Source organism: Triplophysa rosa, linkage group LG4, assembly GCF_024868665.1.
Source record: "Triplophysa rosa linkage group LG4, Trosa_1v2, whole genome shotgun sequence".
Lineage (NCBI taxonomy): Eukaryota > Metazoa > Chordata > Actinopteri > Cypriniformes > Nemacheilidae > Triplophysa > Triplophysa rosa.
In genome coordinates, this window is record NC_079893.1 from 4,812,371 (window position 1) to 4,831,239 (window position 18,869).

At 35.5% G+C, this 18,869-nt stretch overlaps 2 protein-coding genes and 1 pseudogene across 3 annotated transcripts; all 3 read right to left on the bottom strand.

Moving 5' to 3' along the window:
* Window positions 1–2,871: 2,871 nt before the first annotated feature.
* On the bottom strand, window positions 2,872–5,764 carry LOC130553677 (interferon-induced protein 44-like). The gene is made up of 7 exons (XM_057332791.1): window positions 5,580–5,764; window positions 4,876–4,903; window positions 4,477–4,678; window positions 4,178–4,324; window positions 3,911–4,079; window positions 3,691–3,791; window positions 2,872–3,596 (listed from the first exon to the last, which is right to left on the bottom strand). Exons 1-7 carry the CDS (start codon window positions 5,617–5,619, stop codon window positions 3,420–3,422), a joined length of 864 nt encoding a protein of 287 aa, XP_057188774.1. The 5' UTR covers window positions 5,620–5,764; the 3' UTR covers window positions 2,872–3,419.
* A 119-nt stretch (window positions 5,765–5,883) lies between these two features.
* On the bottom strand, window positions 5,884–9,035 carry LOC130553678 (interferon-induced protein 44-like). Of its 2 annotated transcripts, none has more exons than XM_057332793.1 (7): window positions 8,720–8,862; window positions 8,578–8,614; window positions 8,286–8,484; window positions 7,765–7,911; window positions 7,351–7,522; window positions 7,045–7,155; window positions 5,884–6,698 (listed from the first exon to the last, which is right to left on the bottom strand). In XM_057332793.1, the coding sequence occupies exons 1-6, from the start codon at window positions 8,733–8,735 to the stop codon at window positions 7,127–7,129; spliced, it is 600 nt and encodes a 199-aa protein (XP_057188776.1). In that variant the 5' UTR covers window positions 8,736–8,862; the 3' UTR covers window positions 5,884–6,698; window positions 7,045–7,126. The 2 variants fall into 2 exon arrangements, with proteins under 2 accessions (XP_057188776.1, XP_057188775.1); XM_057332792.1 differs by lacking the exon at window positions 8,720–8,862 and adding an exon at window positions 8,878–9,035 and having other exon boundaries at window positions 5,922–6,698.
* Window positions 9,036–14,595: 5,560 nt separating this feature from the next.
* LOC130552512 (interferon-induced protein 44-like) lies at window positions 14,596–17,654 on the bottom strand (annotated as a pseudogene).
* Window positions 17,655–18,869: the final 1,215 nt, after the last annotated feature.

The window sequence follows — 18,869 nt, forward strand, 5'->3', positions numbered from 1 at the left end:
AAGTGCCATTTACTTTAAATTAGGGCTGTCAAACGATTAATCGCATCCAGAATAAAAGTTTGTGTTTACATAATATATGTCTATGTACTGTGCATATTAATTTTGTATTTATAAATACTAACACATACACATGAATACATATTTAGGAAATATTTACATGTATTTATTTATATTTACCAGTGTAGTAATGTTCGTGTAGGTGAGAAGGAAGAGATCGGGGTCAGGTTGTCTACTGGAGAGAAGAAATGTTTATTCACAAAATAATAACTCAGTCTAATGCTGACGCTGCGCGTCTCTGTTTCCAGCCTCCGTATTCCACTGGAGCTGACGATCCTCTCGTGAAGCAGTCCTCTTACTGGCTCTGTCTCTGTCTCTCTCTCTCTCTCGTAGACTCTGCTGGCTCTCACACACCCGGCTCCTGTCTCCGAGCTGTTCATATGCATCCCCACACCAATCACTGGAATAGAGGACAGCTGATCATCATTTGCACTTCGCACCCCATTTACTCACCACTCTTCTCTCAGCCTTCTCTCCCGCTGCAGACCTTGCTAAATCACACACCCCTTGCCACAACCAGTAATTGAAATTATATATAAATGTTTATTAATTTTTTGATTTTTCTTAAATATATGCATGAATGTGTATGTGCTAATAAATACAAAATTATTATGCACAGTACACAGATATATATTATGTAAACACAAACTTTTATTATGGATCGCGATTAATCGTTTGACAGCTCTACTTTAAATACAAAACACTCTATCTGTATGTGTTTTGTAAAAAGTTTAAAGACATTTGGACACTCGCCACATTGAAATACTCACTGTTTTTGTAAAAGATAATGTTTTAGACATAGCAGAATTAGCAAGAGCCTCTGTTGTGATTCTCTTCTGGAATGCGCTGTTGATCGAGTTTATGAAGCTGGATTTTCCTGCTCCAACATCTCCAGTTAGCAAGATCCTCACATATTGCACGTTTGGATGACTCAGCCGAAACTCCCTCAATTCCTTTTCCAAACATTCTTTCTTTCTGTTCAAATAGAGTCATGTTTTACAAATGCGATATTCCAACGGCACAGTTATAAATGTTGTTAGAATTACTTCCCACTTACCCCCAGAGTGCTTTCCTCCATGGTTCAGGCAATTCTGGTGACAAAAGAGTGTAATGAAAAAAGTCATCACAACCAAATCCAACAGGTGTTGACCAATGGGCTTTACAATCATGAGTTGGCATGAATTGATATTGCTGTTTCTCATGGCTTCACAGCCTGTTGTCTCACTGGCATTACAGTGTTTGTTTTGCTAACCTTGTGGGCTCCCTGTAGGGGACGGGCTCCCTATGTACTGACAGCACTGAACAAACATGTCTAAACAAACTCACTGGGTTTCAAATCTTACAAATGAACAGTGTAAGCATTCAGTTAATAGATTACAGTGTCTTTCATTAGTTAGTTTTCTTCATTGTCTGTCTGCTAACTTGAGAAACTTACCTGTGGGTTTTTTCGGGTCCACTTTTTGTGGTGTTTGTGGTGTTTGTAAATCTCCATTGTTTGATCTCGCTCTCTCTCTTTCAGCTGCATGAGAAAGGATAGTATTTTATGATTAGTTGTGATGGCAACCTCACATCTGTATCAGAGAGAAAGCACGAGGCCAGAAAAACACTCTACATAAAGTTATTTCCAAAATTCAATTCAATTCAATTCAATATATAGCGCTTTTCACAATGTGCATTGTTCCAAAGCAGCTTTACAGGAGAAAATAAGAAAAACTGAAAAACACAAAAAAAGTAAAAAACAGCACAGTGCATGGTGTTTATAAAGGATTGTTTAGTGTAAAAGACTGAAGATTGTCAATCAGGTTGTGAAATCATTAAGTGATAACCCGTTTCCTCATACGCTAAAGCACTTTATTATTTTTAAATGCATTACTTAGGGGCATATCAAACAACAAATGCAAGGAAAAGATAACCTTTTTGATCATTCGGAGTTCCAAAAACTGCCAAAAGCAGTTTTCCAGCAAACTGAAGCATCTCCAATGATGACAGCCTTTTGTTCCCTTGACAGTGTGCACTTTGTTTTGCTAACCTTTAAGGGCTCCCTCTAGGGGACGGGCTCCGCTGACGCTTACAATGTTGCTAACTGATGTAGGTACACCTTATTGTGACTGCACTAAACAAACACGTTGAATACAAACACAGAAGATCTCAAAAAAGGTAAACAATATGTTCAAGGAATTATATATTATAATAGATCTATGTCCAATTTATGTGACAATATATGTGATTTTATTTCATTCGCTGTTAAAAGTCCTCATGTGTACACGCATGCGTTTCATGATTGAATTATTATTATTATTATTATTACTATTAACATGACTTGACAAAATTGTTCAATTGTTTTGTGTCGATTCTGATCCTCCCATTTGTGGTGTCCTATTCCCTATAAATTCAGTAAATATAGTAATTGTGTTACATGTTTAAAAATACACTATAAAGTTAATAATAATAATAACGATATGTATAGGTCTATATATTATTATCAAACTTACCTGATGTTCTGTTTTTTGTTTATGACACTCCTTTTTGTGATCTGTTATTTTAAAATTAAATTTAACAAAAAACTGCCCTTTATGTGTTCTGCGTAGAGTGTGCAGATGTGGAGTGAGAGCAACTCTCATCTGAGACCTTATTTATCAGTAAATCTATCTTTCAGTTTCACTTTGTGATGTGGACCTGCTCTTGGGGTTATGCTAACCTAAACCATACACAAACTACAAGACACTCGTAAATAAAATACGTTTACCAATGGTAAAACTGCACAAAATTTTGTAATGTGTAATCAGACTACTGAGCAATATTTATTTTGCACAAAAACCAATGAGGGTCTCAATTGAAATAGCGAGCATACGTACATTCAAAAAGGGAAGAACCCAACCGATCGATTGTAATTTATCCTGCTGGGTTGCAAACCAAAACACTGGGTTAATTTGTCCCAACAGCTGGGTTATTCCCTTTTTGACACAATGCTGGGTTGAAAATAGCCCAGCATTGTGGGAAAACATTATATGCGTCTTGGCCATTCATGTACACATCAACAGTGTTTTGGAGGCCTGAAAATGGGTTTAAAGTGCATCTGTCTCATCTCAGCAATCATTTCTAGCCTCTAGCTCAAATAAAGTCCACAAAACAATGTGCTTCTTGTGTAGTTTCTTTGCCACAACCATTACAAAAGCTTAAATATGCAGATCTTAAACATGGTATACAATGTATCTAAATAGAAATAAATAAAAACATTTTTATTACATGTAGCGTATAGTGAAAAAAAGAAGAGGTTATGGTGATTGTGGAAAACATTTCTCTGTAATGACACATTGTTAGCAGTAGTCATATTTTACATGCTTTCAATAACTGTATGAATTTCATTTCAGCGTGTAAGAGCCTTTCTGAAGTCTTCTGGCAGCAGAATCCACAATCTGATCAAGGGCCTTTAAAATCAGAACATCAACATCAGGGTTAGTGTTGATCTCATCATGATAGTTCTTTACTGGAAAGATACAGGTCTTCGGCACACCCACTTCGGCACTGCAGAAGTCCACCTGAAAACAATCAAAAGGTGAGTGAAAACATCTGGTTTTGAAATTGTGAACAACACCTGCAGCAGGTTCCACATAAATCATTGGAGTAATTTACCAGCTTTTTAATCTTCGTGCTAGTGTAAAGCTTTTTTAGATCTTTGTTCACCAGTGGACATGCTTCATCCACTTTTGTCATGACAATCACTTGAGGAATCCCTACAATGATGTCACAGAGACAATGTCAAATGTCAATAATTACTCTAAATAAAGAAAAATAAAATCATGGCTCTTTGAGCCCGAGTTAATGAAACCTATGATAAAGAATGCAGTTTTACCTTGATCACTGATTGTCTGGCGGATGAGCTTTAATTTTTCAAACAGCAGTTTATCTGTCAATGTGACTGTATCTGCAGCTATGATGTAAACCACGCAGAAGCTCTGGTCAGAGACTGAAGGCTTTACATTGTAAGATTCATCCCCGGAAGTGAGTGCTTTCCCTTTAAACTAAAATTATAAGAAAAAATATGAAACATGTTTTTTAATTTTGCACACATACAAATCTAATTCAAATGTTTCATTGTCAATTTAATTTATTTTATTACTATATAGTTCTCCTTCACATGGCCAAGTATGGTGCTGATGACATCATCTACTTGTAACCCAGACAACGAAGGAGCTTCTAAGCCCATGATGTCACCAAAGACAAAAGGCAACTCTCCATTTTTATGACGGATGCGAAATGTTTGGAACTGAAAAGAAAGATCAACAGAACAAAAGCATAAATAAAAATATGAAGAATCTTAAGATAATTTGCTACGCATACAACGTTCAAGCTTTAACAAGAAACAGGAGATTTCTGTATTAAAGGTTTCTGTATTCAAGATCAGCGAAGTATACCTACTCTTTGTGTGAAACTGCGACTCGTACCAGCAGTTGCATCAGCGAGCGCTTCGCACACAATCTTTCCTTGAAAGGCACTATTGACCGAGTTGATAAAGCTGGACTTTCCTGCTCCAATCTGTCCAGCCACCAGAATCCTGACATTCACTTCCGGATTCCTCACAGAGAAGTTTTCCAGGCTTCTTTGCAGCGCTTCTTTCTCACTGTGCGAAAAGAGTTTGCCAACAACATTTTTGTGCACATTAAATAAGTGTTCCTTCAGGCTTCTCTTCCGGCAAGACAATTTGAATGACCTCTTTCCTTTATCTCTAACCTAGATCATTATTTACAGTGCTTTTAAAATAAATATTAGAATGCTTAACACATCAAAAGCTTTCAGACAGGTCAATAATGAACTTACCCCCAATCAAATTCCCTCCACGGTTTATCTAAATTTAGGGGAGAAAATACAAATAATTTAAACAAATTATTTTACTTTACGATTTGGCATGATGCTTTAACTTACAGTGCATTTACTTCCTTAAAGGTAGTAGATGGACTTTCAAAACATGCACCAAATGTGCAACGCCATGGCACAACAGACTGCACTAAAGCGAGACATGTCTCTGCAGAACCAAAACTGGCATTTCCAAATCAGGGTGTTTTCAACCATGCAATAAAAATGATGCCCATCACACCACGCATAAACCTTACAGTTTGAGCAAATCAGGTAAGACGACTGAAAACACCATCCAGTTTGGAAAAACACTGGTTAGGAATTACTGTTTTGCAGATAACCCTATATGGTGTGAGGAAATCCACCGAAAGAATGGATCAAAGCAATCAAATCAAAACATCAATCAATTATTATAATAAAACTGTTAAAATGTTAAATTAAATCTAACAGTTATTTATTTATATTTAAAATAAATAAATGTATAATATTTGTATGATTACATTATTTTTTCACATTACAGAGGATCATCTACTACTGTATCCCCATAAAAGGGATTTTTTCATTAACTAATTATTACTGTTGGGGGTGTACACACAAGGGCTGCATGATTACATAAATAATTTACTTAACACAATGTGTAATCTAGAAGCAGAATAGGACAGACTTACCTTCTAATGGCTCTTTCTTTTGTGACTGTGATCCTCCCATTTTTATCTCCCTCTGTTGTTATATTTGAGTGAAATACCACACTACAGCACAAAAGTATTAAAAGTCAAAAGAGAGTCAATACAGAATAAGTAAAGCTGCTCCTTGTGTTCTGTCTTATAGGGTCCAGGTGTGATGTGAGAGCAGTTCTCATCAAACTGTATCAAAATATCAGTCTTTCCTTACTTTCACTTTGTGGAGGCATGTTCGGACCCGTTATAATATGTGCCAAAGAGAAAAGCCTTTATTTTATAAAACTGCATCATGATCATTGTAACATAAAGGTCTAACCTGCTGTTGATTTACAAACAACGTAAATGAATTCACATACATGAAAAGTGTGCTTTCAAGTTGTTTTCTCTTGTTGAGATCACATCTAAAGTAAATGTGGTTCACTAGCGCCCATAATGCATCCACATGACAAATTAAAATTTGTCTTAATTATAGTGACTTTATAAAAAAATCATCATAATAGTTAGACGTTTGTTTTCCAAGATGACAATCAGTGTCATTCATCACAAAATCAGTCTAAGAATTCTGGACTTTTTATTATTGACCAGTAGAGGACGACATTTCTTCCTAAATCAATACTGAACTAGTCATTACTAAAGTCATTTATTAAAATAAAAAACCCTCTCAGGGTGAAATACATATACAGTCAAATTAGCACACACCCTAAAGGACTTTTGAGAGATTTTGTAAATAAACAAAAACTTTTGAAAATTATTTTTTTTAATAAAAAATATTTTATATGTACTTCTACTCACTGCCAAATAAAAAAATAAGAATTAATAAGACATTTCAATGTGGCATGTAAGAAGATTAAAGGAGAAAAAGATATCTAGAGATAAGAAAAAGCCAAAAGGGTCAAATAGATTAGAAAAGTGCATGATATGATGACATCATTCAGATTTTACTTCATCCTTTCTACTTAATTTATCATTTGCTATTTCCACAATGTGTTTAAGTGCCCTTAGAAGCAGTACGTCGATGTCGTTTTGTATATCAATTTCCTCATGGTAGTTCTTTACAGGAAAGATGTTGTTCACGGGCACACCCACAAGATTACTGCAATCCTGCATCTAGAGAACAAACACATATGCTGAATATATGAAAAACTGAAGCTTGTGATGAATGAAAAAAAACAAGGAAATATGCAAAGAAATTATCAGGCAAACATGTTGTTATCCAGGCAAACTATTTTGTCCTTGAACCTCTGAAATATAGGACCACAGTGACTTCTTGTGGCACACATTGAAGATAACAGATCTTATCTTTGTGTGCTTCTCAATACTCAGTTAAATATTTCATTTTTATTTTGATACAAAAAATGTTTAATGTATTACATTTAGATTTGCACCAGGTAATATCTTACATCAGTTGATAGCCTGCAAACAAATGACACAGAATGAAACATTATATGAATACCTTCGCTTTGATCATCTTGCTCATGTAGATATCCCTCAAATCTTTGTGGACCAGTGGACATGATTCATCAATATTTCATCAATCATGTCAAGATGATTACCTGAGGAATTTCTGTTGAACATGACCATAAACAAAAAAATAAATAAAACTGTATGTACATTTTCGAAATATTTGTCTAAGAAAATCATCCATCCCAGTCAGAATGTTGTCTCTAAAACTGCCTTAATTTTCTGTGGCACATGTTTTAATAAGGATATTAATATATTAATATAATGACATCATGTTAATCCCTCTCTTTATACTAACCCATTTCACTGGCCTTTTTCCTAACATACTCCATCTTTTTAATGACCTCCGAACTCATTAATGATACTTTATCAGCTGCCATGACATAGACCAGACAGTATGTCCTTTCCTGAGGGGTTGGGTTACTTTTGTAGCCCTCATCATCAACAGAAACACAAGATGCTGGATTGAACTAAAAGAAGACCCAAAAAAAAACAGAAAAGTGGAAATTACAAAAAATCATTTCCAAGTTGATTGTTACAGGAAGATTTACAATGTTCTTCAAACCTATATTTAGTTCCTGGAAGGCCACATCCTACTGTAGCTCCAAACCCGTTCAACCAGTAATTTTCAAGTAATCTAGGAGACTAAACTCTTTAGGACATGGCCCTCAAGGAACTAAATTGTGTGAAATACTGTGTGTTTCTTTCTCACTTTGTGTCCTTCCTTCAGGAACCCCTGTAGGGCTTTGACAATGTCCTCTGGATGTGCACCTCTTGATTCCTCAGACTCTAAGCCCATGACGTCATTAAAGACAAACGGCAGAATAGATTCTCCACTTTTAATGGTATAGGTTCTGTACTGTAAAACAATTGCAGAACAGTGACAAAAATAGTAAACACAAGGCTCTCCACCGTTCAAAAATCCCCATTACTTTTACAAAAAAGAAAAGAGGGCACTTGAATATAAAACATAACCATGTCATCATAAGCAGCTTGGAATTGTTTTTGGAGATCAGTCTGTGACGAATGCACATGGACTCGAGAGGTTTGAGGATCCAAATGCAGTTGTCTTTAACGAAAGGGCAAATCCAACAGTGCATGCATAAACAGGCATAGATCAAAACCCAGTTAATCCATCCAATAATGGACTTGGCCCAAAGAGAATGATTGAACCAGGTATATATAGATAGGGGTAATTACACACAGGTGAGAATGATCAGTAGGCCTACTTACTGTTCTTGTGAAAGATGTACTAGAAGTGGCATTTGCAAGAGCCTCTGTTGTGATTCTCTTCTGGAAAGCACTGTTGATTGAATTGATGAAGCTTGATTTCCCTGCTCCGATTTCTCCAACTACCAGGATCCTGACATATTCGATATTTGGGTGACTGAGCTGAAACTCCCTCAGATCTTTTTCCAAACGTTCTTTCTCGCTGTTCAAACAGAGTCATGTGTTAACTTGTTTGTTGGGTCACAAATCATTTTTACCTTCTACTCCTTAATGAAGAGAATTCTTTATCACTTACTTCCAGGGTGTGTTCCTCCATGGTGTGACAAATGTATCTGCAAGAAACATGACAAATTTGTAAAAATGGAACTAAACAAAAACCAACCCCAGTTGTTAATTATTTTATTAATTTTACTGAACAAAATAACATTTATTTATACTTTTGGTTTGTAACATGATCACAAATTGTTTCGATTTGCTGTCCCAAAGTTGTATGAACCCTTTTCTCTTTGAAACCGCTGTGGATAAAAGTGCCGGCTAAATGCTTAAATATAAAAGTACATTTTACTTTATGGGCTGTAAAATTTGATAAACTTGCCTGCAGTTTTGGGCGTCTTGTTTCGTGTTGACAGTGATCCTCCCATTTGTGATCAAATTCACATACACTTACACAGGTATTTTTGTTATGCCGATGATAAGGCAAATGTTAGAGAGAGCAAAGAAAGAGAGAGCAGAGCTATATGGCAGAAGCTGTATTTATATAACATGAAGTCTTTATCTTTCATTTTCACTTTACAGGTAAAGTTTGTGCTCGACAACATCAGGAAAATCAGGCTGTTCCTGTCGGAGCATGCCTCACAGCTGCTAGTCTAAGATCTGGTCATATCAAGACTGGATTACAACAATTCTCTACAGGCCAGCCTTCCAACCAATGCAGTCAAACCCTTGCAAATTATCCAGAATGCAGCTGCACGTCTAGTTTTCAATCAGCCTAAAAGAACCCATAACACCCCTCCTGATTTCACTTCACTGGCTGCCAGTTGTCGCCCGCATCAAGTTAAAATCGCTGACACTGGCCTTCAGAACGATAACCCAAACTGCAGCATCCTTCACAACTTTCAAAAAACAGCTCAAAATATACCTGTTCCCCATTTATTTGACTAACCAAAAAAAGTTGTTCATTCTCTTCTTTGCTTACTCCAGCTTTAATCCTCCTAGTAGCAAGGCCTTGTAAACTAACAGTACTGTTTAGTGTGTTTACAAAATGTTATATGCTCTCCTACTTGTAAGTCGCTTTGCATTAAAGCATCTGCCAAATGAATGAATGTAAATGTATGAGAAAGCTCCTGCAGACATGATATAACACATGCCATGTCAATACCTGATACAAATACATTTGAGAATGGAAAATAGGTCACCATTTAGTCTCGCGTAGCCAGACCTTCATACGGGAACTTTCTTTGGCCAAGGCCCGCCCAAGAGGCCATATGACTGACAGGTAAAGCAACCACCCTATACAGGGAGAACAGGTTTTGCGTTTGTTATTCCATCTTTGAATGTTTTTGTTAATAGGAGAACATCAGATAATTTATCAGTGTACACAGCAGAGATGATGACAATAGCAACAGCACGATAGAGGGGACTCAAATTAAAAAAAGTTATACTTTCTTCAGATTCATGTTCTGCATTAAAATCATTGCAATCATTCACATCTCAGAGTAGACAAGATCTAGTAAATGAGATATATGAAAATCTGTATATATTTCAGAATATTAATATCATGATAATATTTATTCCAGCTCATTGGGGGATTAAGGGTAATGAAGAGGTTGATGGATTAGCAAAAAAGTCTTTGGACAAAGAGGAGATCAATAATATCTCATTTGGTAAATATGAAGCAAAAACAGTAATTAAATCATATGCCACTAAGGAGTGGCAACATAAATGGGATACAGGTAATACGGGACGTCAACTTTATGAAAATCAACAAGAAGTAGGGGTAGGGAGGAAAACTAAAAGAAGCACTGAAGAGGAAAATAAGATGAATAAAACTAATAAATAAACACCCAACATGCAGGATTATGTGAGCGCTGTGGATTAGAGGAGTCAGTAGAATATGTTATTTGTGTTTGTCAAAAGTATTCCAATGAGCGAGAAATAATGAAGAAAGAGGGGCGTGGATGAACTAAAGCTTAAAGATATATTCACTTATGGAGTAGAGAGTTTATTTCTTTATCTTAAAAGAACAGAGTTGATTAGGGGAATTTAGAAGGTGTAAAAATCTTTTATTTTTATATAGTATGGGTATGGCAGGGCAAACGCTGGCTGACACTCCAATACAGTAGGTGGCGATAATGCGCCTTTAAGTTGGTGCTACCCGCCATAAAACCGAAGAAGAAGGTAAAGCAACCAATCACGTTTCGTTTTGTGTCGCGTCATGGTTAGAGGCCTGGAAATGTCCCCTCAGTAATATACCGGTGTACATTCACGAACGTGTCAAAAGTTTACAGCAACAAAATGATTACAAGTTTATGCCGTGAACCTCGCATAACCTTGAATACTTTTGAGAATTTAAGCGTTTAGTTGATCGTGATGAATTCTTATAGCAACTGTTGTAAACACGATCTTACTTCATAGATCAGACGGCTTTGTGTTGTTTCCAGACGGACCGTTAAAGAACGCGACACGCACGTCTCTCGGAAATCCTATAAAAATACTAAATACAGTATAATAGTCTTATGACTTTGACCACAAGCAAGCTACAATCATAAAAAAATGATTTACTCTAACACAATAACAGAAGGGGGACGGGTATAAATGTCATTTGGTACACATATGCACTCATTTACAGTTTTTCTCGATTGCTTAAACACATTTCTTGAAATTATGCCTCGTATTCTCAAAACAGTAAACACAAATCCATAACATCTCACCCAATTCTCCAAACATCCTATTGTCAGGTCAAAATGAAGCTCTCTTCTCAAAACCATTCAAACTTGCTGAAAAACCAAACTTTTCCTGCAGACATGACTTACAAGCCCTCAAAATCACCCACACTACAACATAGTCTTAGACACTGGTGAGATCAATTCAAAACACTGTTACTAAAACTCTTAGTGGGATTCAAGAATAATTTGACATTTTAGTGTTTATTAGTATATACAACATAAAAGAGTGCACATAGAGCAAAGTACAAGAATGAGCTTTAGGAAAAAATAAAAATAAAACATTACACTATTGGAAAGTAGATGAAGATGATCTTACAAGACGAGAAAAGTTCAAAAACCAAAGAACAATTTAAACTGGTCATGCAACACAATTCAGTACACATCTGCCCAAATAACATTTACATTCAGGCATTTAGCAGATGCTTTTATCCAAAGCGACTTACAGAGAAGATAAAGGAAACAAAACAGTGAGGCGATTTGTCAATAGGAGGCGATGTAAAAAATATGGCATCCTCTGCACCTTTGGCCCAATTTCGTAAAAGTGTACTATTTTCTGCAAAAATACGGAACAGGTAAAAAGAGGCTACAAATGCACATTTGTAAACTTGATGGTGTACACATGCTACAGTTTACTGGATACAGAATAGTGAAATTTCTCTCATATAAAGTGTGTACTGTGATTATACTGTCTATAGTGTTTACTGTAAGTAGTATAAAGCGCAGTAGATGATTCTAGGATGCACACTTACCTGTGCTCCTATTGATATTATCCTGAGATTCTGGTTGGTGTGTCATCAGTTTTGCAACTGAATGTTTACTGATGGACAAATGTGTGCTATTTGAGTTTACAACTTGACACTTCAGTTCATTATATTGTGTGTTTGTGTTTTCTGAATGAGAACATGGTTAAACCTTTGCAAATTGAGGCTGTTTGTGTGTAGGGTTTGTACAAGTTGGTGTATTGTTCTGAGAATGTGTTTATGGTTGTCAGAAAATGGTGAGTTGTTTCATGAATTGTGTGTTAGCAATCGAGAAAAACTGTAAGTTAATTTTAAATAAATTCTCTAATATCTAACAAATGCATGTTCAGCTAACACTAAAACGTTGGATGAATAGGGTGTGACAAGTTACAGCACAGGCATGCTATTGTTATGATTTAGAAACGTCATTTGGATGTTTTCATTTCCCTAAGGCGGGGGTCTCCAACCTTTTTGTAAGCGAGGGCTACCTGAATATATAAAATCATCCAGGGCTATTTGTTGATCAAATACTTTCAAACTTTTAACATGTGATGACAGTTATCTTTCACATATTTTTGCACTTGAATTCAAGCTTACAACACATGCTAATAATAACATTTCATTACGATGTACTTGGCTGATCGGTATCGTCAACTGTCATGAGCATTATTGTTGAGCCCTGTGTTTGGCGGGCACATTACAGAGTTCATGCATGCTACCAGGTGCCTGCGGGCACCACGTTGGAGACCCCTGCCCTAAGGACTTCTATGATGCACCTTATATTCATGAATGTTTATTTTAATCTAGCCTAACTTTTGCTGATATTCACATACAGTCATTATTGTGAGTTACATGTTAAATAACTTAAATATTTTTAATAAGACATTTATCTAAAACTTTTTACATTCACATAGGCGCAGTGGTTTTTACATAAGGCACGATTTCAGTTTTTTACATAAGCGGGATGCTCTCAACATTTGATGGTGGAAGTGGTGGATGTGGGCGTTGCTACAGGTATCATTACTTTGATACTTTGTTTTTCAATTTTATTTTCTTGAAATTTGTATTTTCATTCAGTTTACTGAAATTGTTTAAAAGCATCAATAGCGTAATAGGCTTCTTCTAATAATCAGAATAAGAACCATGGCTTAAATGGTTTTGTGTGCATTCAGTAGAAGTCAATTGATAACAAATTTTTTCAAAATATCTTCTTTTGTGTTCTGCAGAAGAAACTAAGTCATACAAGTTTGAAAAGACAGACAGAATTGTCGTTTTTGGTGAGTATCCCTTTAATTTCCTACGTTTCATGCAGCGTAAGGAAAACAGTCATCCTAAACTCATAAACCCTTCTTACTCTTATCACGGATTCTCTTGTGAATTGTTTCAGTTTCTCAATAAGTTGAATTGTGTCTGTGGCAACGATGTACCAGGCAGAAAGCTCGCTCACAGAGAGAAGGTTCCTTGTTGTGATGTTCATCCCTTGAAGTAAGCGGGACCTCTTGGTTAAACTATATTGATAAAATAAAGTTAAATATATAAAAATATAAATAAAATGATTTTTTTTCTTATACTTTTAGCCTTCCTTCACGTGACCAAATATGGCATTGATGATGTCCTCTGGTTGTGATCCCGCCAATGCTTCAGTTTCTAAGACCATTGTGTCACAGCAGACAAAAGGCAAAAAAATGCTTTTTGAATGCTTTTGAGTGTTTTGAGCTATAAAGCAACGCTGATGTTATGGACGAATACTGACAATTTTCACACAACTATTCAAAATGCTTGCAATGATCAACTGTCAACTGTGGATTTCCTTATCTTCAAGACAAAAACATGACATACTTTCATTATTGTTCTTCCTGTAGCTCAATTGAAAGAACATTGCGCTAGCAACGCAAAGGTCATGGGTTTGATCAGGTAACACTGATAAAAAATGTATAACTAAATCGCTTTAGATAAAAGCATCTGCCAAATACAGTATGTTAATTCAATAAGAAATTCATATTTCATTGCTCTGTTGTCCATGTTTATGATGTTGTCCAAAAATAGATAAACCCCTTTTTTTGTGAAACTTTGACTAAATCCAGCAGATTAATCCACTACACTGCAGATGTGATCGGCCCTTGAAAGACATTATTGATAGAGTTCATGAAGCTGGACTTTCCTGCTCCAATCTGTCCAAGGATCTTGATGTCCTTTTCATCCGGATTACTGCAGAGAACTCTTTTAGACGCTTTGCCAGCATGTCTTTTTGTCTATATCAAGACAACCAATACGGTGCATGTGTTTGATAAATTGATGTATCTCTTTGTAAAAGTGCAATTTGCACGATTTACATTGTTGTTGGCAGTGTGTATCAGTGTCATACATAGGGGAGCAGTGAAAACAAAAACAATTAAATGTTGCTTGCAAAATAATTATTGTGTGTCAGGTCATTGTTCAAGACAAAGCCAGCACAATGGAGAAAAACTTTGCCCTTGAAATCACAAGATTGCCATTGTGTTATTGCATGACAATCACATATGATTTGCAAATGTGAGGGTAAATCATTAAATGAGTCTGATAAGGTTTGTCATTTTTATTATAATACAAGACGTTTTTTGTTAACTGATGTTAAAATTTCGTCAGCTGTTTGGTGGAATAAATCAGTTTTAATTTGATCACCATTGGCCAATTTTAAAGTCCACCAGAAACAATGTTTAGAAACACAACTAATATCCAGTAAAAAATACTGTTAAGTTTTTTTAATCACCGGGGATTTAATAAACAAATGCCTTCTGGAAGCTCATCGGCCTACATAAAAATACACAGCTTTTTGATGAAAATGTTCTACTTTAATTCATATTTTTTTAATAAATAAGTAATGCATTTTATTGAAATGATGTACTTTAAGGATTCGTCTTTATTAGCTCCATTCTAACCCTGAAATGTAACTTTATCTTATAGAATTTCGTTTTTCGTCTTACATTTATGCATTTTTGGCAGACGCTTTTATCCAAAGCAACTTACATCGCATTGTACTATACTCTGTCTTTGTCAAGCCCTGAAGTGTACCATACATGCAAACATTTACCCAAATATTTGTTATCAATGATTTGTTGTAAAAAACATGTTTTATAGTGTATAGCAAAAAAATATACAATTAAAAAACACAATAAATCACATGTGTAGGCCTATAGTGAATGTCCAATTTAAATAGAAGCTGCTTTGTGTTTCATTACTTAAATACATTTTTTATGGTTGTCACACATTTTGCTTTCATGCCGATATAGTTTTTGTATTCTTTTCATTGTTTAAGTATGCAGCCTTTTTAAAAGCCTCTATTCATGTATTAATCTATTTTCCAAACCAGCTCATCGTCACAGAGAAACTGTCTGTTTTATATATCCTCCATCAGTCTATCGTTAGCAAGATGTACAATCTGATCCAATGCCTTCAGAATCAGAACATCAACATCATCATCAGTGTCGATCTCATCATGGTAGTTCTTCACTGGGAAGATGTTGTTCAGCGGCACACCCACCATGTCTCTGCACTTCTCCATCTAGAAAATATACGGTATATAAAGAATCAAAACATCAGATGTGAAATTACTAACTAAATTAATAAAATGACTGAACGTTATTGTGCTTCAAGTATACTCTGATAAAAATGTTGCATTTGGATTCTGAAAGACACTTGTAATCCAAACAAACAACGACAAAGATTTAGCTGTACACTTGATCAAATGCATTTTTTAAAATTAATATGAGAAGAAAGTGAGAAATCAATCTTGAAATTATATTATTATACCTTCTCTTTGATCTTTTTGCTATGGTAGATCTTTCTTAGATCTTTCTTCACCAGTGGACATGCTTCATCCACCTTGGTCATGACAAGCACCTGAGGAATCCCTACAATGATGCCATAGGGCAATACATACAATGCAACAACAAAAAAAACAAGTGAGGGATTTATTTTTGTGTAAGGATCATTAATAATCAAATTTATATGACCTATATATAAAAAGCATTTTAGAGTTGATTTCCAACACAAGATTACTGAATTGTGATTTTAGAAAAATACGTTTTTTAGTATCTAATTCATTAATTAATGTTTTGCATTTAATTCACTGTCTATCTGTCCTCTCAGCCAGAAGAAATTGTGAAGACTTATTTAAAAGTTTTAAAAGTTTCAAAAGTTGCAGTCTTTTTAATGATTTCTTGAACCTCATAAAATTCCAAATTGCCAAAACAATTGCAAATACGTAGAACTTTATTCAATAATTCTACTTGTCTCACTATAAACTAGACATGTTTTATATGTCATAATGTGGTGTATTTGAGCTTTGCAACAGTTTTGCAGATAATAAGCTAATAAAAACTCAAAGTAATTTGCCAGTCTTACTCTTATCACTGATCCTCTTGCGAATTATTTTCAGTTTCTCAATGAGATGGTCATCTGTGAATTGTATCTGCAGCTACAACGTAAACCAGGCAGAAAGCCAGCTCCGATATAAAAGGTTCTTTTTTGTATTGTGGACTTTCCCAACTGAGTGGGTTCTCTTGGTCGAACTAATGGCAAAATATGTCATTTATAAGTAATAAATCTTTTATAAAGTCACAGACTTTTATATTGAAATACATTTAGATTATTTTGTTACTTTATAGCCATCTTTCACGTGACCAAATATGGCATTGACTATGTCGTCTGGTTGTGACCCGGCCAGTGTTTCAGGTTCCAACCCCATTATGTCACTGAACACGAAAGGTAAAATCCCATTTGCAGTTTTGATGCTGTGTGATTTGAGCTACAAAACAACATCAAAAATGGAAGCAAACAATTATTAAACATTTTTAAGTTTTACGTTATTAATACTTTTAAGACATAACCTAACATTTATTAGAATAACAAAATGCCAGTATCTTCCATTATCATAGCTTGTTCTGACCTTTTCTTTATTGACAAATGTGACAAAAAAAGGTGACAAATACATACTCTTTGTGTGAAACTTCGACTAAATCCAGTAGATGAATCTACCAGCGCCACAGAGGTGATCCGTTCTTGAAACACATTATTGATAGAGTTTATAAAGCTGGACTTTCCTGCTCCAATCTGTCCAGAAACCAGGATTCTGATCTTTTCAACTTCTGAATGACTCACAGAGAACTCTTTCAAGCGTTTTGCCAACATTTCTTTCTGTCTGTGCCAAAAGACATGTAATATCAAATAATATCATAATATAATATATTTATAATATAATGGCATACATTTAGAACTTACCCCCAGTCGAATTTTCTCCATGGCTCTTTAAATTCTAAAAAAAATTTTTTTACATAAACAATTTAATTAAACAATAATATTGCAACCCCAGACTGCATCTTTGGTGTGTGTAAGATTTTAATACAACTCATGTTGTCTCACCTGGTGGTGCTGGTTGTACTGGTGCAGGTAAATATACTTTTTTTCTAAATATACCGGTTTTTCTACAACTCGAGTTTGCGTATTCCCCATTTCTCAATATGTCAGAATTATTGGCAGTCAAATGTTGACTTTCATGTATATCTCCCTAACACTAAATCCTCAAATAGATGTTTCCCAGTTTTATATCTGTTTCTTTTTTACTTTCTCAAGGCAGTCAAACATTAATGAAAACTAACAATGATTTACTGCACATGTACCTGTACCTTGATACTCTTCCAAATACACATAACATGCTGTAATCTAATTGTGATTGTATCAATGAAAGTGAAGGTGGTGCATCATATATGTATATGGTAGACAAATATCTCAGCTAGCGTTTTCAGTAGAGGGGTGTTGAAGTATGCCATCTAGTGTTGTGCAGTGCACTGTCTACTTGTTTGTAAAATATATATATACTGTATATGAATCGGATGAAACCTTTTGGAATTTCACTTTAGATACTTTTTTAGGCTTGATCAGAGCCTTTTCAATTAAATCATTTTTCTAGAGTTAGTCTTGATAAGGAGCTAAGACAGGCAGCTTAAATACAGTAGAACGCAATCTAGTATGTGTTGACTATTGGTTGACGTTGATTAGCTGCACCTGATGTGACCTGCCAGAACTTTGATTAAATGCTTTTTTAACGATTAAACGCTTGATTTAAAAGTTCATACTTTTGGTTCTCCTCCTTTTCTACTTTTTATAGCTTTTGGCGGATGGATTCAGAGACACGTTGACGTTGCATGTGGTTTGCAAACCGGTCACAGTGGTTCATCGCATCCTAGAATCACATTCCATTTCGAGTAAAACACATCTGCCAGACCAGTTCATTGACTTGTTCCAATAGATTCAGAATGATTTTGTGAATTGTTCTGGGCAGCTTCTTCCCAAAAGCATCGTAACCTTAAGTTGATCTTAGAACCATTGTCACCAATGGAACTAGGTTAACGGTCGTTTTGGGAAACGATTCATGTCTTTTGATTCAAGTGTTTTATTCACTGCAATGTCAACTTAAAGGATATAGAGACTTATAAGGCCCTTTTAGTTAACAATAATTTTGAATGAATGAATGAGCGCTTATATAGCGCTTTATTGTGTATTGCAGTACACCCAAAGTGCTTTACAATGATATGAGGGGGGTCTCTCCTCAACCACCACCAGTGTGCAGCATCCACCTGGATGATGCGACGGCAGCCACATTACAACGGTGCCAGTGCGCTCACCACACACCAGCTATACGTGGAGAGAACGAGCCAATTCAGAAGGTGGGGATCATTAGGAGGCCATGATTGACAAGGGCCAGTGGAGGGAATCTGGAATCCTTTTGACTTTAGATAGTTTTTGTTTATTCTGGATAAATGCATGTTTACTTGTCTTGTTAAACAACTAATAATTCGGTGACGTCTAGTTATTGCACATGCATTAGTGTATAACCTGTACTCTTTACTCCACTACATGTACAA

Coding starts and splice junctions, on each gene's coding strand:
- LOC130553678 (XM_057332792.1), bottom strand. CDS start 8,923: ATGGGAGGATCACTGTCAACACGAAACAAGACGCCCAAAACTGCAG. Junction 8,615..8,877: donor CAAGACGCCCAAAACTGCAG/GCAAGTTTATCA, acceptor TGTTTCTTGCAG/ATACATTTGTCACACCATGG. Junction 7,523..7,764: donor TCCTGAAGGAAGGACACAAA/GTGAGAAAGAAA, acceptor GTCTTCTTTTAG/TTCAATCCAGCATCTTGTGT.
- LOC130553677 (XM_057332791.1), bottom strand. CDS start 5,619: ATGGGAGGATCACAGTCACAAAAGAAAGAGCCATTAGAAG. Junction 4,904..5,579: donor AAAGAAAGAGCCATTAGAAG/GTAAGTCTGTCC, acceptor CCCTAAATTTAG/ATAAACCGTGGAGGGAATTT. Junction 3,792..3,910: donor CCAGACAATCAGTGATCAAG/GTAAAACTGCAT, acceptor ACATCATTGTAG/GGATTCCTCAAGTGATTGTC.